Here is a 25,036-nt window from a genome sequence, read left to right on the forward strand (position 1 = left end):
CGGTAATTAATATAGCGTTTGTAAGGTGATTGACTTGACATGTAGAAGTACACTACAAGTGTTAAAAGTGCTATAAGTGTTAAAATTACGATAACCTGCAATATTATGTCCAACAAAAAATCTATTCCTCAGCTAGATGTGAGTGGAGTAAGCAATATTACATCTCAATATCATATCTTTAATCATAAATTTAAACCTGAAGCTACCATAAGTTATTTAAAAGCGGTTGTGACAGTATAAGGATGGATAGATGAACATATGTATGTACGTATATATACCTAATTAGTCATGTATTTATCCCCTACGATACATATATTGAAACTATATTGCATACTTTAGTAGCATAGACGAGTAAAATAGCATAGACCATGATAGTAATATCGGTTCCAGTCTCGCAACGGAACCCTAAAACAGTTAAGTAAATAAATGAAAGCTAGTAGGTATTTTTTTATTTTCCTCTTATTTATTGCACATTATCCAATAACCGTTACATCTATTCAACAATTCATAGGGTCACAAATTCAGTTATTCAGTAAAAGTGACATTAAAAATGTATGTGGAAGGGACATGTTGACCCGTATCAATATTATATTCTCCTCGCGTGTAGTGGTAAAAACAATAGAACAAAAAATAGCGTTTTGTTGTGTATGCTGTTCTTGGCACATTTCCTTGAACCTATTGTCCTTTAAACTTAGAAAATATTTTATTATTATCGTAGGTAATATATAAATATGTCATAAATCCAGGATTATGGACACTCGACATCACAAGATACATGGATGAGTATGTTACCGAGACTAATAGCAGGAAGAAGAATGATTTAGAATTATTAAAAGATGTAGTCTCTCCCTACACCTTCGGAAAAGAGGTTGATTTTATGTATGTATGATCTGATGATATGTATCTTATGCGCAAACCAGATTTATTGACGCAGAAAATAAGTTTATACCACTTAGAAAAACCGTTTTGTTTTAGCGAAATATATCAGACTCGGGATGTTCCCTCAAGAGAGCTTACCTCTTTCAATGTTCTATTACCTCGTCTTTACTACGTTGGAGGCTTCTAAAGATGAATAAAAGATACAGGCAGAACCTGGACTTCGAAATGCGGGTCGAGGTGATCCGAAACATTTGGACGGTTCATTTGCAATGTACGAGCGTAGTCATCAAATTTTATCGCTGATGTTCATGCACTCATGTGTTCGTTATGTCGATATACCTAGCCCATACATAATTGTATAGTAAATTCAGAAGTTCCATCGGCATGAATAGGTTTGGACTTAATAGGTTTGAACATATTTTCCTGTCATGTCGTCGCAATTTTATATAGTAAACCCAGAAGGACGCCACATCCGGGATGAATCCTGACAAAAAAGAATACTACTTGTTAGCTGATAACTTGATGTTGATGAAATTTGTTACAGATATACATAGACATGACGAAAAACATTTTTATTTATTTATGTACACAAGATTATAATATAGGAGCATTAAATATAGTAAGTATAGTACAAAGGTGCTACTTATTACTAACTAGTTGTTGCCCGCAATGTTGTGAGTGAAAATTTCAAAAGTTTCAAAGGTTTCAGTACAGATTTATCTCAATATTGGAAAAGTCAAAGTGCTAAGGAGAAAATAAAATTCAGGACCCAGATTTTTTCGCACAAAAGTAAAATAAACCATTTAACCAACCGTCAAATTTAAGTTCGGTGAAATCTAATTTTTTTAGGATAGCGGGCCATCGAACTTGTTCCAAGTTTTGTGTTCAGGGTTCTTATAATTTGCACTGATTTGCATTTCCAACGAGATTAGTATTTAAGATTTATTTTGATGTTTTGTTTTTACTTGTTATACATTTCTTTTTTGGTGTTATCTTATTTCAGTTATTGTATTTGATATAACAGACTTATATCAAGTTGATTTCTTTGAATACAGGTACCTCCTACAATATATATTTATTTATTTTAAACTATTCACTCCATAAAAATACCTTTAAGACATTTCGATATACTTTTGCAAAATAAACTTGTTGCTCTTCATTGCGTAACTAATATTGGTAGATACTAAAGTACACGTTCAAAGGTAAAGTCTAAATACGTGTGTATGTTGTATAATTTCTGCCTTGACATTGGTAACACGTCAAAACCACAATTTTATGGGGAAATAGATAGAATTAAGCTTTTGAATTTGCCATTTACTATTTCGATAACTAAGAGTTATAAATAGTCAAAGATTATAATCGAGTGTACTAAAATAGTTCTACTCCATATCTGTCTGTGATCATCGCTAAAGGCGTCTAAATTGGAAAAAACACTAATAAGTTTAATACAAGTACAATAAACTTTCTTTGCAAAGTAATGACGAATAAACAGACGACCCAAAGAAATTTAACCTGATGATTTTATCATTATAATATAAGATAAATTTACTCAGAAAATGGAATGTACTATATTATCACGATAAATTTCATACCAGAAATCAAAGTCGTCTGTATATATTACAGCTTACATTTTATGTCCCCTACAAACATCAGTTCTATTCGCCTAAATGAACGCATAGTGTAACAGGTATGTAATTATCTAAGATGAGATCAAAGGTCCTTAGGGATGATTTGAGTAATGGGCTGCTTTGCCAAGGAGAAATATGAATCATAATACCTACTGCCGACCTATTTGGCAAGATGAAAGTTATGCAATCTTTAAGTTATGTTATAATAATTTTTTACGTTTCAAATGTACGTGTGTATGTGAATGATTAGGTACATATGTATATTTCTACCTTCATAATCAATGTTACTTTAATCGTGTGTTGTACAGTTAATGCAATCGGAAAAGTACTTTTTGAAGTTATATGTATGTATTTAAATTATTTTCTCCTGTTTGGTTCGAATTCTAACAGTCTACCGGCAAGCAATATCAGAGTTCGGTTTCCGTTCAACAATAGAGAGACTAGTAATGTATTCCAGGAATACACCAGCATTAAGTGGATATTGACCAATTCGAAACCAGAATAAGCTAGAGCAATGTATTGGATATCGATTACTTTAGCATTGTAGATAATCCTTGTAGTCTTCAAGTAATTTGCCATTTAACATCAGTATTAATACGAGGTTGGAAGCAACTTGGATGTTACTGAACTTTATATATTATATTACGTAATCCTTCAGCTGAATGTACGAGTAGCCTTTCAGGCTTATGATACAGTTGTCTGTGATTACCACTCAATGGATAAAGACGTCATAATATATGTATTTAATACTAATGATTAACATTCAGGTATAATTAATTTTTGACGACAGTAAGACCCTTTTACAAAAATACTCAACAAATATATATTCACATAAAAATATAATATTAGTTATGAATAGATATTGTCGTGTACTAAGAATAAGCTCATTACTTCTACTTATTGAAGCGAAATGAATTCTAGGTAACTGAAGCTAGTTTATCGAACTTTAATCCACTTATCGACTTAACATCATTTTAGTTGAAGCAGGAATAACAGTGAATTTCAATTATGCCATTTCTATTTCGGAACACGTTGATAATATCAATTCGTAATTTGACTTTGGGAACCAACCCCAAATGAAGGTTTAATGTCTTGACATGTTCATTGTTCTGCAAACTAGGACAAGAGCCTCAAGCCGACTATTATACGGTACCATCACGCAAATGTATTCGAAAGCTCGAAAATTAATATCACTTCGCATATCAGATGATCTGTAATTGTCAGTACCTATGCTGCGAAACGCAAATCAGTTATACCAACGTAAATAGATTATTTCGTTTAATAAATTAATGTATCACAGCGTATTCCGAAGAGAAGCTGTGAAAAGTGCAACCGGAGAACATGATGAAAGAGAGTTTTGACTTTATTGTACTTACACAAGGTAAGCGATTTTCAGTCAACCACTTGCTTAAAAGAAGTTATATATAGGACACTTATATAGTATAGTATTCTTAATCTTATAGTTAAGGCTTTAAGTATTTGTTACCTTTGATCCCTAAAAAGGTATCTTTAAAATTGCTGTTGTATATACACGTTTTTTTCAGTTATCCGTTTGATTAAAACATTACTTAGTCAAAATCACGGCGATCTTATTGTACTAAGCCTACTACTTGTTACTTACCTTTCTTTCCTAAGCTCGGCGTTCCGCTTTCTGAAGTTAGCGACGAGTATTTGCAGCTCAGCCGAGTGCCGCTCGTAAACTTGTGACAACTGTGTTGTGAAGTCCGACACTGAAACAAAACGATTTCGTAATGGTTTTGATTACATAACAATGTTATACTTTTTTGTAATGCGAATAATCAATGATATGGTTATGCAGATTATGAAAAAAAAAATTGTTTTTCTTTGTTTTGTTTCTTTGACGTTTCCACGATATGATTTTCAGTTGACGCTTAACCAGTCTATGAATCGCTTACTCCGCGCTTCTCATCGGCGCGGCCAAGTAGCGCCAGCACTTAGGCGATACCAGTGCGATACAAGATTATAGTTCGTCATATTATAGACTTCTTGGAGTTCAGACAAAAAAGAAACTGTTAATTTACCAAAAATATTCCTAAACGTTTTAACCAATTTTTGATCGACTTATGTAAATCCATTGAAATATTATACAGTAACGCCGAATAATCAGAAAATTGAATATCAAATGGCAAGAATTTTTTTGCTTCTTTTGTTCCTCGTCCGCCTTTATAAATTATGTAAGCAATGTGTCCCGCGCTGCATGTACTTTGGGGACAAACTCTGCGGCGAACGATTTGTATTTTCTCTTTACCCTTTTCCCATTAGGATAGTACAAACAATTGAATTTAACAAATACTTTCTTTTCATCTCCACTAAGTTAAAGAAATAACCAGTCCTTTTCTATATTTCCCTTAAACACGATTACCTTGGGCGAATGTTTTTTTTTGAAGATATTTAATGAAATAAATGTGGAAAACAAATCGAACCTATTATGTTCCCACTGCATCTAAAGAGGCGGCCGATTGTCCGCCTATCGGGGTAGTAAATCATCTTGGTGTTGAAAAAAAACCGAATAAACAGATGATCAAGATAAGTAGGAAAGGGCTTAAGAAGTAAAAGGGCAAGAATTAAGTAAATATTAGTAGAATCATAGCTGCATTGAAGAAAACAATATAGAGGTGAAACAAAATAATGTTCACAAAGAAACACATGTTATCATGAGTTGATACTCCTACAGATCTACATACGAAAGTACATCTATCCATACAAACCATCATAAACTCACGTTTTTTTCTTTAAAAAAGGTGGTTAGTACATACATACATTACATACATATATTCACACTACTACTATATTCTATTTATTCTGTGGACAAAACATAAAACCTTCAAGTAATTCAGCTATCGCTTACATCACATTTCCCGTTTGTTTATGTGACAAAGATAGAACAGTTGATTAGAACTTGATCCCAGACTATGATAACACAAGCAAAATTATCTCTTAGGGTCGAAAACACTTCCTTTAAAAAAATATATAAAATTACGTCTCTTTCCCTGAGAGTAGGCAGAGACTATCCCTGCTTGTTCTTTCGCTTCATCCACATTCATAACTCAAGCAAACACGTCGGTTTGGGTTACTCTTGACTTAATCTTCAGCTAGAAAGTCCTTGATTTAATTAAGGCATGTTCGTCTTAGTCTTACCCTTCCACGGTTTACATTCATATTCAGGAAGAATATTTAGTTACTTTGTTAATAATTTTTAGTTACCGACTTTGTTTTCAACAAACCTTATTGTAGCAATCTGTTCACTTCTGTGAGCAAATAAAATCTTTAGTGAGTGCCGTGTAGTATATACATACATACATGTAATCACGTTTGTATCCCTTGCGGTGTAGACAGAGCCATGTAGTTCAGGGCATTTTAGGCCACCTCTTTCTCATGGATGTTGTAATAGGTACTAAGTAAATGGGCACATTCATCTGGTGCAGCTTATACCAATACCTATAGGTTTTGTTGCCTTGCAAACGATACGGAGGTCAGACGAGAGTTACGTCAAACTTGACTTGCCCAATCCTGGATCATGGTCAAAAACGCATCAAAGGCTCCTCTCTATAGAGAGGCGAGGATTTAACCGAGATTGGCTCCAGAAGGAAGAAAAGAAACGAAATATTCAAACATACAAAGCAATTTAATAGCAAAAAAAACATAAAAAATCCAAATGGCGATGCCGCAGGCATTGACTAGTAAGTATTGTCATATTTTTGAAATTCTCGATGTCAGCCCGAGGCCAAAATAGCCTTTGTGCGAAATATTTTTACACAAAAGGTTACCTTTTTATGTTGACAAAGAATTATCCCGGTTTTTAAAGTATCACGAGAGCTTTAGGCTAACGTTTGTCATATACAATTGCCATGTTACTTTTGATATTTTATTTAAACTATTCAAGACCATACATTCCTACATAAAGTCACGTTTTACAGGGTAGACAGAGCCAACAATCTCGAAAAGATTGGATAGCTATGGCGATTTTGAAGATTGCAAGTAGGTATATGATTAATTAAAATATAAATACTTGTATGGTTTACGTACATACATACATATGGTCACGTCTATATCCCTTGCGGGGTAGACAGAGCCAACAGTCTTGAATACTAAATGGCCACGTTCAGCTATTTGGCTTAATGATAGAATTGAGATTCAAATTTGTATGGTTTAAAAGAAGAGAATTTACATTCATTGCCTAAACTTACTTTAAGTTAAGTTTATTTTTAATCACTACTTGACTAGGAAATGAACCTAAATTGTAGCTCAGGAACAAGTATATTATAATGTCTCCTACTAAGAGAAAAAGTCATGTAAATAATTTTCATTCAGGACATGAGTTATGTACAATTTAGAAAAAAAAAAAAACTAATCCAATAACTTAGACTTCATTCACTTACAAAAGTTGAACGTGTTTTCATCAAAGTTTTGCGCGCTGCGCGGGAATCCTTATGAATAGTTTATAAAGTTGAGATAAACTGTTTCTCTACTTTTTTCGTGATGGTAATTTTTTTATCCGAATTTTTTAAATACTGATTGATTTATTGTTTTGAAAATTAAAATTTTACGTATACTTTTGATGTGTTAATAAACACTTTTTTAAATAACAATAATAAAAAAAATTAAACTATAATAAATTAAAAATTGCACGGTTGCGCAAAAGGTTGCAACTAAAACAGTCATTTATTAATTTAAACTTTATGTACGTAAAATGCTCAACAGATGGCCGTGTGGTTCCCGGCACCAATACAAAAAAGAATAGGACCACTCCATCTCTTTCCCATGGATGTCGTAAAAGGCGACTAAGGGGTAGGCTTATAAACTTGGGATTCTGCTTTTAGGCGATGGGCTAGCAACCTGTCACTATTTGAATCCTTTCTTAAAGCCAAATAGCTAAACGTGGCCTATCAGTCTTTAAAAGACTGTAGGCTCTGTCTACCCCGCAAGGGATATAGACGTGATTATATGTATGTATGTATGGAATGATAATAACTGCTGAAATATCAACAGCAGGATTCTAATTTCAGTGGTCAATAATTCTTCATTTACTTCACGTGAACAAGAAAACATCTTTTATTATGAGAAATAGTCCTTTGTCCTTTTGTTTTAATTATACCACTTGTATTTTTTAATATATAATATCCGTATATTATACGTGTTTATTTCAAAAGTGCAATCTAATAAAATAAAATAAAATGCTTCATAAAGTGGATAAAAAAATTTACAGCTTTAAAGAAAATTCCACTTAGAAGCAATATTGAACGTATCACAATCACATGCCAAACATATATGTACAATTGTACATATCTTATAATATGCATTACATCTGATATGCGCTTTTAGTATTTTCGAGACTATAAGCTTTGTCTACCTCGTAAGTGTTAAACGTTATTATATGTATCTGTGTATATTCTTTCAGCTATGAACTCAAATTTCGTCGGTCAGCTAACCCTAAATAGCCCTTAATTTCAAATGCTGGGCGAAATATGCCATGAAAGCCATCTCAATGGATGTATAAAAAACTGGAAGTCGCACCTTCATAAGCCAGAATCAGAAGGCAAAAGTACTTTTTTTTATAGTGCCCTAATCTAAAAATATAAAGGAAGAAAGTGAATGACTGGACTGTTATATCAACGCACAGCCTAAATCGCTGAATAAGCTAAAGACTAGAGAGAAAATTAGCATGTACGTTTTTAGTGTGGTCTATGGGTGCACTAAGAGTATTTCCCAAAATTGCTGTTAAAACAAGAATTATTGAGATATTTTGTTTTACGCGGCCGAAGCCGCGGGCATCGTCTAGTTGCAAATAAATGGAAAAATAAATTTGAAAGAAGTATTACATTTCTACATACAAGTATACGTGCCTTTTTCCCTTTCTTACGAGGGGTAGACATAGACTATATCTTTCTGATTGCTAGCCCATCGCCTAAAAGAGGAATCTCATGTTTATAAGGAAAGGTCGGAGTGGGAAGACCTAGACGAACGTATCTTGATCAAATTAAGGACGTCCTGGTAAAGGGTCAGGTCAAAAGTACCCGAAACCGCTGAGCTTGCATGAAGAGAGTTATGAATGTGGATGAAGCGAAGGAAGTATGCAGAGATCGTGGCAAGTGGAAAGAGGTAGTCTCTGCCTACCCCTCCGGGAAAGAGGCGTGATTTTATGTATGTAAGTATGCTACGACCAATGCATATTTTTCCTTTACTTTCAGGCATTGCATGAGACTAATGGAAAAAAGGGTACTCTAGGAAGTTCCCGATTCCGTCAAGGTTCTTGTGTTTGTTTGGTTAATTTTATTTACATGCACCTTGTATACCCGCTTAGTAACCCACCTTTACATCATCTTAGCATGACCAATACTTGTTTAGTTAATTTTCTAGTACCTTTATTTTTTGTCGGATGACTGGAAGAGATCCCTTCATTTGATAGATCCGCCATTGCAAGTGATTTATTACTTTTATAACTATGTCCTATTGCTTGTAACAGTGTAAATATCTGTATAATAAATATATTACAAACAAACATAATTATCTACGTATCTGCTTTTTCATATCTAAGTCTTTTGAAAGTCTTGTATAAGGGAACGTGACTTCCAGTTTGGGTTTACTTCCGTGGTCATTTAGGACTCAATGTCGTTATCACATATCACGTCTAGCAAAGTTCGGATCGGACAGTTGGTAATGAGCAGCCCACGGGCGATGGCTAATGACTAATACAGCACTGACAATTACTTAGTTTTGAATAGCTCTAACTAGTTATTTCATTATTTTCATTGAGTAAGAGAAAGAAAGAGATCAGAGAAAAGAATGATAGTTTGGATAAGTACATTATTGTAATCTTCAAATAAAAATTACTGTCGCTAGCAGAATCGCTACAGTAAAACTAAAAAAAATATAGATATTTTACCGATTCCGTGGGAATTATCAACAAGAGCAGCTTACTTTGTTTCCCAAGGTCTATAATTTGAGTTTCATTGAAATCAGTTCTTTTGTTTGATTGGAAGAGGTAACAAAAATGTTACTTTCGCATTTATAAGTATTCCGTGTGGTTCCTGGCACCAATAAAAAAAAGAATAGGACCACTCCATGGATGTCGTTAAGGTGCCTGAAGGATAGCCTTATAAACATGGGATTCCTCTGTTAGGCGATGGGCTAGCAACCAGTCACTATTTGAATCTCGACCGACCCGAGTGGCTGAGCGTGACCTTTTAGTCTTTTGATGAATTTTGGCTCTGTCTAGCCAGCAGATGTGGACGGGATTATATGGTATGTTTATGTAACGTTAATATTAGTTTCTTATTAGTATAGCGTATGTCTCATTCCATCTATTCTCAAAAATAATATCAAGAAATGATTTTAAATTCCTTTTGGAAGGATTTCCTTGGGTAAATAATCTAGATAAATGCGGGCGTAACTGACATCGTTAGGACGGAGGGCTCGGATATACGTCATCCCCTCATTTGCGACTTACGTCTAGATATAAAATATTTTGTGGGTAACTATTTGATATCAAGTTAGATCATATATAAGTTCAAGGAAATAATTTCTTATTTTTGGACATAAACTCTTGCGTTTGTGTGATTGATGCCAACTGCTGAAACATATACATATGTACATACATTAAGGCAACGAATAGACATGACCATTCGTTGCCTTGACTTTTAGCCTCTCTCTTATGGAAAGAAGCTAAATTTTTGTATGTTATTTTCGTTAAGAGCATGATTGGAATCGGAGAGAGGATTTTCCGAAACTCTGAAAGAATCATACAGGAAGGTATTAAATGGAACTTAATTTATAACGGCTTCAATAGATAGTAATTTCATTTATTATAATTTGTTCTTATAAATAAAAAAAATATTATCAAATTTGTGATCCACATGATTTTGGGCAGTTCTAAAATGTTCCAAACTTGCCATAAAGCAATAAAAAACTTGCCAAATACATTCAAAAGTATTATTTTTTTCGCAATAATTTTAGCTTAATTATACATGACTTGTCTGAAAGGTAATGAAACAACCAGAAACAACAAACTTTTTCTTTTTAGCTAACAAACTTTTCGATAACTTCGTAATCATGCGAAACCTTACTGAATAAAAAGGTCAGACTTGAACGCAGAACATTAAAATAGCCCGAATATCCCACTAGTCTCACTGACTTGTCCCATGGTGGAACTAGTAAATTTTGTACCAGTAGGTACTAGTGTATTTTTTTATTCTCACTGTCTAAATCTGATTGATCCTCACCTTCCCATGGAGAGAAGCCCGGAATCTTTCTTCAACCATGATTAACTTGCAAACCTAACGTATGGATCATTCATTACCAAATTTCAACAAGTACTTATTGTTTCAAAATTGAGACATACCTAAAAATTGTGTGCACATAAATAAATTCTCTACAAACATAGGCATATCTGTTTTTTACTCTCATTTTTATATATTTAATTCATGGTTTAATAAAGTTAAAGGTTAGTTAGGTTAGATGTGAGCAGGTCAGGCAAGCAGGAATTGTGAATTCAAGCGTGGCAGTGGAGCAACACAAGACCGAGTCACGGAAAAAAAAACAAAGCGCCTGATATTCTGTGCGAACTGAACCTCAGGCTAAGTATACAAAAATGAAAGTTAATGATGACTTTCATTAAGTATGATAACACAAGATTCTAAATTAAGAATTTGAAATCCTATAAATAGTGTTTTTATCTTTCTCACGGAAGCCCAAGGCTCCCAAGGTAGGAGGGTGCTGATGCGACCGGGAGTAACACCCGAAAGATAGTAATTATAATGTGCAATGAATAACTTTAAACTTTCAGGCTAAAATGTACCACAGAGTAAAAAATAAGAGGCTGAATTACCTATTGCAATAAAAAAACGAAAAGAAACGACTTTTAAAAAAATACAATACATACACTGTTCTAACAAATGCTAATAACAGTATGTCGAAGGCAATCAGATTAGCATTATATTAATCCGTCTGCAGTGTTGGAATTTCGTAATATGATGCAAATTTGAACACTCATTTCAATTTTAAATTACATCGGGAAGCCGATATTCCCAGCAGGAAGTTGTTTGTTTATTCAATCATAATTTGTCAAGGATTGCGTTATATTTGCCCTCTTTTGTATACGAGTTGATTATCTTTATTATCTTCTTAGATCTTTACTATCTTTATTGATCTTTGATTATCTTTATTATAGAATATACAAAGTTAAATTCTTTTTATTAGCATGAATTGCAAAATTCAATTTTCTTACATGAAATTTATTTTATTTTAGAAAAAATTGAAACTCTTATGCTACTGAACTGACTTGGATAAAATCTTAAACAGATATAAACCCAATAAAGACATAACATCCATTATTTGTTTAATAAAACATAATTTTTGATACATTTAAATTGTAATAGAAACATGTATTTTATGCAATAAAGAAAAAAATAAAAAAATAACCTAGATACAAGTAGGTAACACTCCACGCCACGATATTGATTACACAGTTTTTACACTTGACTGCCTGCGTGACACGCACCCTCTGGTCATAGAAATAAATATGAATATTTCATATCAAAATAGAAAAGGAACATACATGTATACGAGACAGCTTAAAAATACGCTTCTTTTCCGGAGGGGTAATTGCATTATTTACATTCTAAGTCATTCTTTAAAGGAACTTATATCCTGAGCGAGCTACAGAATCAATCATATTTTTATTTGTGAATGTGTCTTCAGAATGTACGGTGGTATTTATAATCGTAAACTTAAAAAAAATACAACATGCACTCTGCAAAAACTAAATAATAAGTAAAAGTCAATTGTGAAGTTTCTACACATTAAAAACTACTTACAGAATAAAATAATGCAAGTAAACACTTAATCGATTGATTCCTCCTCGGAAATTGGATTAAAGTAATAATAATAGACATTACCAGCAAACTATCTCAGTTGCTATTAAGAACAGATGTGGAAGTTGCCACTAAGACTTGTTGCCGACTTTATCAAACTCATAAAATAAGTAAAGTGCAGATAGCTGACAGTCATGTCCAATTGCTTAAGACACCAGTGGTCTATATAAAGTCATAACGCAAAGTTATCGAGAATTCATATAGAGTTTCTATAGGTACATTTTATAATCCATATAAGTACAATCAGTTATTTTCAGTAGGTATTTAAAGTTTTATTACAAAAATATACTTATATTTTCCTTTTTTGTGTAATCATTTGTTTGCATTGGATTATGATTATAAAATATATGCTGAGAGTAAAAGAAATATTTACAATAAATTATGCTGAAATACACGGTTTCAGTTGCTATTTTATTATTCTACACTTTCTTTGATTTGTGTTTCAAAATGGACTTTAGTGCCTGAAAGACGCGTTAGTGGGAGCAGTGATGAATGCCTTAAGTAACCAGTTCAAGTAATGATTGAAAGTATGTTATCAAAAGTTTAATATGAACTTACTGTGTATAGTTATAGTTAACTTTTGTATACCTATTTTGATTTAAGTTTGTGTAGAGAAAATAAAGAAATTGAATATAATACGATACGCATATGATGAATAATGAATGAATGGTATTTATGAAAAAAAAATTAAAATGGTTTTATACCAGATTGGAAGCTATGTTGGGAAGGATTTTTACCAAATCTCTCCTCTGGATAACTCTTTTTTCACTCGTTGGAATGGTAAGTGACAAACAACAATAAACAACTGTAAATTTGACTTGTCAGAACTAAATTAATTTTATAACATACTGTGCCGACCGCACGTAGAAAGTGGGAAAAGGTAACGACAAAGAAAAAGAAGAAAACCTAAATTATTTTTTTAATGAACGTTTATTTTTAAGGCAGATTTCTAAACAAAATGATATTTTAAAGTTGATTACTTTTTTTCTTTAGTCTGCTTCCAGCGCTTAAAGCATAAATAGTATAAAATTTCGACAATGGAAAGGAGTGATCCACCAAAACAAAGACCAAAGCAATTCCCCATGGCGACCACTAGGTCCAGGGAAGTTCGAGCCACCTGTCTCGTCACTCGTTGGTACGGCCTGTTGCTGAGCGTTATAGTCGTCGTACCAGCTTTCAAATCTTTTTGAGGTTCCATTAAGTTTTTAGACACGATATTATAATCAGGTTCCGTACAAGACGGTAAGCAATCACATTCAAGAGCGGCTTCTTCCGTACCCGGCACTTTTAATTTACCCAATCTATTAAAATTCGTTGTCAAACATTTCAATCCTTCCAAATCGCAGTATTTATTTTTATATTCCGCCGGCGATAAATGATGAGTGCAGTTACATATCTCTAGTTGCTTGTTTATGCGACACTGTATTACACACACCGAGTAGCTGTAATGTTTGTAAGCAATAAAATTATCGGGTAATTCGTCGGGAAACCTGCAACGACGGACTTCAGGGGATGTTAGTTTTAATTCCGGATCGTTTATTACGTCCATAATAGAAAATAATATCGTCGCTTGGGATCCATAAACTGTTGTTATTCTACGATCGTATTCCATATTCCAGAAGGGCACATCTTCAGGAGAATGCAGAAATACCTCATAATCTTGAGCGAGGATAATTTCCAGTGTTCCGGTTTCGTATTGGTTCGTAGATGACACGTAAAATGTTTGCAAACCAGGGCTGTGTTTGTTATTCATCGAAAAGCATGTGCCATATTCAGTTTGTACAGGTTTGAAATTTTTGCAACATTGTATAACTTTGTCGTTCCATTTGCATGACAGAAATAGATTTTTACATGCTGTTCGCATGTAGGTAACAACATGACTGAAATTAAACGCACATAACGTCGCATCTTCAATGCAGGTTGACAGGCAACTGAAGCACGTCCCACTAAAGAATGCTAATTCACCAACCAAACGATCTAGTCTTCCTTTGTTTATGTCCATTTTCTGACTGCTTGCCCATATTTTTTCCATATTGGATATTTCGCAAACAGTGATAGAAGCAAACGTCGTGTTCCAATCTAAATAGTCTGTACGTGTAGTGAATCGAATGGTGTTTTCATTATAATGGTTGTAGTATTTGCGGACAGTCGCCACTGCAGCGATCCACACCTGAATGTAAATGATGAAATATATCAATCTGTAAACGATATGAATATCTCGACGAAAGAGATACCTTGGACCGTGCACTGTAAGGTTCTGAGAAACAAAGCTAATTCTTTTGAAGAACACAGTTACTCGTTCTGTGAATTTCGACATATTTGAAGTTTGATAAACTGTGACTGATGAATGTGACTCAAACCGTCTTTTATATAGCCAATGTCTATTATTTGAAAAAGAGCCTTTTGAACGTTTGACAAAGTAATGCAATTAACTGAAATCATGTAATAGGATCATGTCACAAAGGGAGATTAAAAGGTTTGATATGGCTGCACGCACCGATTCCTGGAAATGTAGGTATTTTAGATAAAATACATCGATGATTAGATTATCATACCTTTTGTATTTTTAAAATAGCGTTATTATTTTTATGAAATATTTTCCATAAGAAGTCCGTAAATTGAGTTTTAAAATGTATTTTGATTTGTCTAATCTAAAGAAGTCTAATCTTAGCAGTGGGCGTAAATCTGGCTGAAGTCAATAAATAAAAGAAGATTAAAAACGGGCCAAGTGCGAGCTGAGCCACACTCAATGTATGATACTGTAAACTATTATAGCTTTTCATAAAAGCTGAAAATATATGATACTAATTATGTTTTTCGTAAATTGATCCCTTAAAATAAAGACATTTCAATATCCAATAAAATCCATAGTTTTAAAAAAATTCAGTTCACAACCCAGGGGTTGTTGTTGAAGTATAAGTTTTTACTTCCACCTGAATGTGGCCTTTCAGTCTCTTTAAGCATGTTAGCTCTGTCTACTCCGTAAAGTTTAAATACGTGGTTACATATATATATAATCTAATCAAAACCTTATGATAATAAAAGGTAAACTTATTTGAAAATCAATAATACTGCATTGTGCTCCCGGGATGATCACCGATAAGCGATAAAATATTCAAATTTCCATTATGGGATTTAATCAAATTACAGGTCAGTTCTGCTGATCTAGCTAAAAGGACAATAATTTACGTAGAAATATCGGGTCTCGTGGAAGAGATTTCTTTAACAATGAGCAGAAAATAGAGTACCTACTACAACAGTCTTATTTTATTCTTTCTTTCATATAAATTGGTAAATTAGTAAACAATAATTTTAATAAAGGTTAAGTTACCTACATTAAAATAGAACTACATCTAATGTCTGTATATACGCATCTTCTGTCTAACCTGCGGAGCGAATTTCTATGTGATTTTCACTATTCCTCTTCTTTTTTTTTCTCTTCCTATGAGTAGTTTAAATACAAGCTGGAGAATGCAAATAAAATGAAATTGTACGATTTATTAATTGCTTTAGAAAAGGTCCATTCCGTTTGTTTCCCCTAGATGTAGTAAAAGGCGACTAAGGTAATACGCAGATTTATCTAGTGCAAGCTTCCATGTCTAATAGCGAAAAAACATAGTGTGTGCCAAGGATATAAAGGGAAGTTTTTTTTATTATGAAATTCTTATTGTGTTAATTTATCTTCTTCAAGATGAGTGGAAAGCTATCTGTGTGCCTACTTCTAAACAAGCGAAGCTGTGGTGGGCCGCTAGTTGATTGATAAAACGATTAGTTTGTGAAATGGACTGGCGCGTTAGGTAGCTACGAGTACTTTGGTTCAGAGGGAATTCTCTTATTGACTTATCGAAATGTCTCTCGGTCGAAACGGGTTCAATCGAATGAATGTTTTATTTCCTCGGCTAACTGGTCTCCGCTGTATAAACTATTTAAGGAGCTATGGCTTTGTTACTTTGTTAGCTATTTCCAATTAATCGATACGCTCAACTGTTCCAGTTTGAGGTGAACGTATTGTTGATCTCAATTTAATTTAATTTTTTATTTTAAATATTGCTTTCAAATTAATGTGAAATTATATAAAATACATTTATTTAGAGGTGATACTATGCGGCATCAAAATTGTGTTTATAATTGTAATTACAATAAAACAAAGGTTATTAAATATGCTTTGTGTATACTTTGCTTAATCTATACTTATACTTATAATATTATAAAGCTGAAGAGTTTGTTTGTTTGTTTGTTTAAACGCGCTAATCTCAGAAACTACTGAACCGATTTGAATAATTCTTTCACTGTTAGATAGTCTATTTATCGAGGAAGGCTATAGGCTACATTTCCTACGGGAAACGTCAACAATGCAGGTGAAAGTTGAATGAGTCGGCCATCTGCGAGCTTTCCACGCGAACGCTGCGCAAACCAACAAAGATATAGTAAAACAATGTACTAAAGATGTGAAGTACTCATTTTTTGCCACAAAAAAGTCCGCGAGAGCATATATCTATCTCTTAAGGTTTACTTATAATAACCACTTTTATGTTAATTTTTTAAGATTATTTTTTCATTATAAACATAAGTTATTTTGAAACCAATTTTCTTTAATTCAGTATTAATCCTTATCAAAATAAATATGTTTATTACTTTCGGCTTTTCATGTATACTAAAATTGCCATTTACAGTATATAAATCAGACGAATAGGTTTTGAGATATAGTCGTTATAAGCAATTTGCAGCGAAACATTTAATACGGCGAACCAGCGTTCTTCTTAATACGCGTGACCGCCTGCAAAAATAAATATGATGCCCAAAATAACTATTTCACGCGGACGAAGTCGCGGGCACAGCTAGTATAATTATATTAAGCAAAGTTATCAGCACAACAGGCGGCAATCCGAAATAAGTTCGGAGAGAGAAGAGTGTAGTGCTATGCGAGACAATATATTATGTAGGTAGGTCTATTCTTAAACTTTGTCAAGACATCATCGGGGCATATGATGAAGAAGTTATACAACGTTATTTTTTCCCATTTCACAAAATCAAAACATCCTTTTCGGATTCGGTAACTAAATTAGACGAGTGATAGTAAGATTAGTAGGACGTCTGAATTTAGCCCAGTGAAATGGGCGGTTATTAAGGCATGATAGGTCTACTGTTATTGTAAACCTCCGTTACCAGCATTAATTTTAGAGTACGTAGAAGCCAATCTTGTGTAAGGTATTATGCCTTGGTACACGTTCGAGACCGCATTGTCTGGGAAATACGTACACGTTGCTGTGATGTTGCGGCTTACGTATCAGAGGCTGTGGCTACATCACTATACCTATACTGTGATTTCCCTAAACTTGGCTGTTTATTGGAGTGAAGTTTATCGAATTTGTTAGACAAATTGATCGGTTTGAAATTGGCCTATAGTACTTTACAAGTATGTACTTCATTGTTAGGAATACATATTGCAGGACAGTTTGTGTATAATTGTATAAATATTATATGTACTTATATTATTATATGTACTTATAAAAATAGATAGATATAAATACTGAAATGTTTGGTGTTGTGACAATTAAGATTTTGGGACTCAGATTTTTTGTTAATCCTTTTTATAATGAAACTACAAACGATCTTTCAAATATTGCTTAATATTTTCATAGTATAAGTACAGGTTATCAATTAGCTTACTATGCAAATACATCGAGATCGATATCAAATACCAGTTTAAATTTGGTGAAAGCAGAAGCCAATCTTGTGTAAAGTATTATGCCCTGGTATACGTTCGAGACCGCATTGTATGGGAAATACGTACACGGTGCTTGATGTCGCGGTTTACGTATCAGAGGCTGTGGCTACATCACTATACACGTAATAAGTATTTTTCTAAACTAGGCTGTTTATAGGAGTTAACCAGTGCGTGAGTTCATTGAATTTGTGAGACAAATGGATTTGTTCGAAATTATTTTCTATAAAATTATAAAGCTTTTATCGAGATAAAAAGGGCGCAAGCATTTATTACAATATATAAATTTAACTTGTGACTGAAGTTATGTTTAACGTACCGTACTAGGTACTTATGTACATCCTTTATTTGTAGACTTTTTGTAGGGTATAAATAGACTCACATTTTTTTCAAATTCTTTCTTAAGTAAACCGGTCTATATTAGCTTATGTGTTTCCTTTGAAGATATATTAGATAAAAAGTATCTAGTAAATAATTTACTTAAGCTTGCTCATAAAACACGAGGAAGTAACATAAAAAGCGTTTTTAATGGACAGAATGACAATATTGTATTTTCTCAATATTTTTAAAAATGTCAAGAAAATGTAAATGTATGTATATTTATTTTAATTTATTTAAATTTTTATGTATGTATGTCAAGAAAATTATGCGAATTTTGTAGAAAAATGTGCATAATATAGTCTTAATTGACCTTTTTAGCGACACGGTCACTTAGTTCTTACAGACATACATACATAAAATTACGCCCCTTACCCGGAGGGGTAGGCAGAGACTACATCTTTCCACTTGCCACGATCTCTGCATACTTCCTTCGCTTCATCCACATTCAAAACTTGTTTCATGCAAGCTCGTCGATTTCGGGTACTTAGTTCTTCTATATATGATATGTCGTGTGGGTTTGTATTGTTATTTTGACCACGACACAGACCATTTTTATGCAAGTCACGACTACCACCTAATCTAAGCAACTTAGGACGACAACTTGAAGAAAGCCATATAGGATCATTATAATTTATTGCTGGATTGCACGCGGATGCGCTCGTGTAAACGTAAAATATCGTAAATTCCCGTTCCCGCGGGAATTTCGGGAAATCCTCTCTAAGTGCGCCGCTAAAGTTTCTAAGGAACTTTCATACCAAACTTTCTAAGGTCAGTAGTTTCGGCTGCTGGTTGTCCTTCAGTCACTCAGTTTCTCAGTAACGGAAAAGTTTTAAATACATGTACATATATTGTTAAAGTTGCCTGCAGGTGTTAGTTTCCTCACACTGCATAATACCGTCACAGATTTGTTAATGTCAAGAAATTAATCTTGATTTAAGATAAATCTAATTTATAAATGTTTGTTTACGATGAAAATCGAAACTGGATTTATCTAATAATATATTGAAGAGTCTCAAATTAACCAATCGTATTTGGTTCCATAAACCAAACTTTTAGCACAAATAAAGGAACAACGGCATTTCAATTTTAACTTAAGTCAGTAAATTTCCTTGTTATTCAACATCAAAGGCCTATTCTTATTTACCTTAACGAAAATATATTGAAAATATATATTTTGTGATCATAACGCCCATGTAACTGTTGTGTGATTGTAATGATATAAACGGGATTTACTAGTGAATTGGTCAGCATAGGGACAATGTCGATTGGAGTGTTGGTTTAAAGTCTGTTACTAAAGCTTTTCTAGTTATATTTAATAAAAAAAAGTCAAAAAGAAAGTTATTCCTAGACAAGTTATACACACAATATAAATATAATATATATGTAAGTAGTATATACAGTTAGAATACCACAAGTCACTACGTAGACTGCTCATGTAAAATTCATTATTTATTAGTTGTATATTCCAAGTCAAATTTTTACATTAATATTCTATTTCGTACACACAGACTCAAAATGTTTACTAATTCACAACTTAAACAGCTACTAAACTGACAGCTTTAATATTAGTGTAGGTTTGGTCGGGGAACAGTGAATTATTAAGAGATTGCCTGCAGTACGAAAGCGTTTGCCTTTGTCACAAATTTTCATGCATTACGAGTACATCAAAGAGTTTTGCAACTTCACTTGTCAAGTTCGTTTCATTTAAAATAGATACAATCCTATTGGGAAAGAAGTAAATTTTATTCATAACATTGTAACTTAATTTAATCTGTTTATCTTGTATAATAAATATCATTTAGTGTTATTATTCGATTATTTTTGTACATAATACATAATATTATTTCGCCATCGTATGTACAGTCGGTTGAAGCCAATGTGTGAGTAATGTGGTTTGAGCGCACAGAAATTCTGCATGGCAACATTTGAAGACCAATTACGCGCTTTGATAATTTATGTTGTGTACGGTTCATTTATAATGTGGTGTTACAATTTGCATAATAAGTAATTCATTTAAATCAAAATGTTATGTACAAAAGTTTATGTTTATGAGATAGATATTCGGTTGTAGACTAAACTCCTTGCATCCAAATAATATGTGAAGTAAAAGTGATTCTATAGATATTTCTGATATAATCTGATCTGATATAATCTAATTGCAAAAGTGGAGAGACTGATGGTTAACAAAAAAAGCAAACACAGTCTCCTAATTTGAGTGTGAAAGGAAGTTTCAATTTAACTTCTAAACTTTTTACAATTATGCATTTTTAGTTTCGCTCTCATTTTAATATTTTTATAATCTTGCAATTTTCTAGACTAGAGACATCATTTAGGTATGAGGGTTATGCAATGTAATGATTTGGTACACTTTAGAACTTATCTACTTTTTAGTGATTAAACATGAAGCTACAAATACCTAATCAATGTACTCGTAGATAGGATAGATGGCAATAGAACTCTTATTTTCAATGTCGTTGAAGACACAGATGAAACTTATATAAAATTAATTTAAATTTAAACATACATGGGCTATTATAGCTTGTATATATGAATATAGGTAAATGGCACCAAAAATTTACTGTAGAACACCTGGGTAAACCACTTTGGTGTTCCACGGGACGAAATAAGGAAATGAATGCTGTAAATGGAAGTTACAATGCCATTATCATTTTAATGCAACTCAATTTCATAATAAAAATGGGACCAATTTGAATCGTGTTTTCCGCGAAATGTAAAAATAACCCAATTTTTGGAACAAGGAAAATGTCGACCTACCTTGTGTATGCCAAAAAGCTGTTATTTTTGGGCCAAAGTGATTCGCTCTTTGCGGTAGCGTTATCCAGCCATGGCGCGTGTTGTGGTGGGTCCCTAAATTGCGCTGCTTTAATGAGATTTACCTATACTAGGTCTGATTGAAATATCATTGTAATTTTATTAAAATATAAAATAAATATAGAACTTTGAAGGGACGCGAAAGATATTTTGTACGGAGTCAAGAACCTGTTAGAGGACTGTCACGTTTGATTCCTCTAACAGCGTACCTGTTAGAGGAATCAAACGTGACAGCAGAACAGCTCCCATGATTGGGCCCGTATAACTGGAAGTTTGGTAAAACTATAAGGTATATATATAACTAATAGGTCACCACATATGGCTCTATGGGAGAGTGTAATCTTATTTAAGATTCTGAACCGGAAATAAAAAAAAATGATCAAAAAAGAGAAAAGAGTGCGGGAAAAAGTACTTCGAGCTAAACTAATCGGGTGAGGGTTCAACATAAGCTACAACGTGAGAGAACGAGACGGAAATTGTTATGAATGACAATGTATAATTGTATATCGAAAACTCATAATGCAATGAAACAAAAAGAATAAGAAAAACGTGACTACCAAATATAATCACCATAACCTTTGAAGCTACAAAACGTCAAACGTTCAAATATTCATACCAAATTTTACACAGCGTTACACAAGGGCAATTAAAATTTTATAAAGTCTGTCGTTGACAATGGAATCGATTAATGAAATATGGAAAAGCCATCATTAAAAAGTTTTATTATTTAACTGTGGATAAGCCAGAAATAAAATGTAAAAATCTATGTAAAACAAGGTGGAGCTCTTCATGTGAATAACGTAATTCAAGTGCTGTCTCCAAATTGCATTGCTCAAACAAGACCTAGTTAGTTAATCTAGGCCGGGTTCAGGATTTTACGAACCGTGTTTTCATTATTTTATTTGTGAGAAGATGTGATCCATGGTCCAAGGCATTAAGGGTCAGAATGATGTTAATGTGCCGGGACCCAGGAGGACGATTAATTTATGAGCATTTGTGTGTGTAGGTAGGTACCATACGAATAATAATACGAGTATATGCTTAGAAATTTTATAAGAATAACCATAACATTACGATTCTGCGGCTTTTACATAAGGTTAAATTCGTAACTTATCTTAGTTACGAATTTATCCTTATGTAAAATCCTTGCTTGTAAATAAATTTTATTAAAATCCTGCTTGAGATGTCTTTCAGAAGAAACATACATATTTAAAAGCGAAAATTGTATCTATAATATATCTCTAAAATAATACGGATTTACTATGAAATTTGACATTTTCCCTACAAATAACTGTACTTATTTTATTTTATTAACAGACTTTGACTAACGAATGTTCTTGCCTTGTGACTCGAACTGGTCGCACGAGCTTAAGAAATAAATTGCCATCCTGTATCGTTTGGGGATATACATTTTGTAATCGGATTAGTTTGACAATAATTATGTATGTAATGAAATCGGTCACACAATACTTTTTATTTAAAATAATTGCATCGGTGTATATTTTCTAATTTACGATATTTTTTTGCAAAGAGTTGTATTCGGTAAATTTATATTCGATTTAGCCAAATCCATTACAACCTTTTATTAATTTTCAGTTACCGATTGTTTCGGAAAGCGATGGCAAAAATAAATCCTTTGAAAGCAAACCACAGCCGGAATCCATTTTCATATGGAGAGAGCCCTTTGTATGTTTTTGATATTGAGTGACACGCTTCGTCGGCAAACTCGGGGATTTTAAACAAGGCTTTATGTCGATTTTACAGAAATTTAAAAAGAATACAGGTAGAAGTGATGATTATGGTATCGTTTCTTTTCCTTTTTTTTAATGAAAACTTTGTTGTACATTTTTGTGCTGGATAAAAAAAGTGAAACTCGTCGTCAGTTTCATGAAATTTATTGAATGGCAATTGATTACAATTGAATGCCTCAACGAATAGGCCTGTGAAGATATTTCTGCTCAAATTCAATTAAAATTTTACTCTTTCAATACCAAGTTGAACAATATAAATAAAAGCATCTTCTTATGAATACTAACATGTAAACAAGAATATTATTACACTCACCTGTCTTGACCAATTTGAAGGTAACTTGCTGTTGATTCTTGAGCTGTTCATTGTGTGTGGGGTGTGTTAGTTCCCGCAAGGCCATCTCCAAAGAAGGCTGCTGCATGACGCGCCCCCGAGGAGGGGACGCCTCCTTGTCCCGTGCCCGACTCAGCTTTCTGAAGAAACTTACTTTCTTCGACTTAGAATTGGGACCTGTAATAAAATTCAAAGTGTGCATACAACAAATTTAATACATACGTTTTTATTTACAAAGCTCTACTTAATAAAACAAAAACCTGCAGTTCAATCAAACAATACGGATTAGACAACTCCAGTCAATGGAAGTAAAAGTGGTGAAGCATTGTGGTTTATTTTATTACCATGTGCAATGAAGTCATTCTGTTAGTCGATGAAAAAAGCACTCCCAAATGCACACTTCATCATAAACCTTCTATAGATGACCGGTGTCCAGTTGGCGTCGAGTTTGTGGAGGCGCGGAGAGAGGTCGAGGGAGATATACTGGGTGCCGGCTCAGAATTGGGCCTCGGTGGGAGCAGGCTGAGTGAGGAGGAAGATGGAGAAAAATGTAATGCAGATACATCAGACCGATGGTCGGGCTCAGGCGTCGTGACACGAATTTTCGCCGTGAATTGTGGCGATGTCGCGACTTCGAACAACGCGTCGAAGTCACGATCGAATATATTTTTTCTGGAGAAAGCCGGCGTAGGTAAAGGGGCAGGTAGTTCGAATTCATCAGGGGCCGGGGTCCTAACAATTTTGCCGAAGTCATTGGGTTCATTGCGGCCAAGCTTCTTAAGGAGCTTCGCCTTAGTGCGCTCGCGCAGCTTAGCCGGCCGCTCGATGGACGGCGTCGGCGAGGCCGGCGCGCGCTCCGCAGGCTCCGGGGGCGCCGTTTTGGGGACGGAAGCGGCGCGGGGTGGGGCGGGGGTCGGGGGCAGGGGTAGCGCTCTTTGCGTCGCAGACGGCAACGGGCCAACAAGGACGTCGAGGGTGGGTCGCTGCCGAAGCCGTGGCAGCGTCTGCGAGTTGTAAGTCAGGGAAACTACTTCATCCGCTGGATATATTACGTACATCCCTGGTGAGACCGCATCGCGCCGGCCCCTCGCGCCCTCCGAAGAGGTGTACGCGCGTCACTTAATCTTACTGCTACCGATTTCGATTTACAATCTGGATTTTAGCATTCGTTTCAAAATAATTAATAATGAATCAAGTAAGTCGAAAACTTACTACTATTATGTGGAATGTTACAGAAGTGACGTCGCTTTCCTGGATGGAAAGGCGAAAAACGATAAAGGAATGTGTATGGATGGGATTTTGAGCTACGAACAGGAGGTAGGAAAGGAACTTATTCTTGTTTCATCAGCTACACTTCCGCAAAACGCATCTTGAACCTATGTGGAAAAATATGAAATTAAAAGAATAAAGATATTATTTATTACAATAAAAATAATCAACGTTTCCGAAAGTAACCAACAAAAGGCTCAAACGAACACCGTGTTGTAACAACAACAAAACAAACAACAACAGTTGTGCTGCGGCCTGCTGCACGCAATAGACACTGGTAATATTGACACTGTAAATATGTAGCTTAGGTCGTCGCTACAACAGGTCCATTGTATACCTAATTTACCTTC

At 34.0% G+C, this 25,036-nt stretch overlaps 1 protein-coding gene across 1 annotated transcript in view; it reads right to left on the bottom strand.

Moving 5' to 3' along the window:
* The window catches only part of LOC106133786 (uncharacterized), a 98,471-nt gene extending 73,996 nt beyond the window's left edge, over nt 1-24,475 (bottom strand). The window contains exons 1-3 of the mRNA XM_060944984.1: nt 23,830-24,475; nt 23,400-23,594; nt 4,129-4,237 (exon numbers count right to left, since the gene is read on the bottom strand). Of these exons, the coding sequence (XP_060800967.1) occupies nt 4,129-4,237; nt 23,400-23,594; nt 23,830-24,475 (950 nt within the window). The remainder of the gene's footprint in view (nt 1-4,128; nt 4,238-23,399; nt 23,595-23,829) is intronic.
* Between the last annotated feature and the right edge of the window lie 561 nt (nt 24,476-25,036).

Source organism: Amyelois transitella, chromosome 7, assembly GCF_032362555.1.
Source record: "Amyelois transitella isolate CPQ chromosome 7, ilAmyTran1.1, whole genome shotgun sequence".
In the NCBI taxonomy this organism is placed as follows: Eukaryota; Metazoa; Arthropoda; class Insecta; order Lepidoptera; family Pyralidae; genus Amyelois; species Amyelois transitella.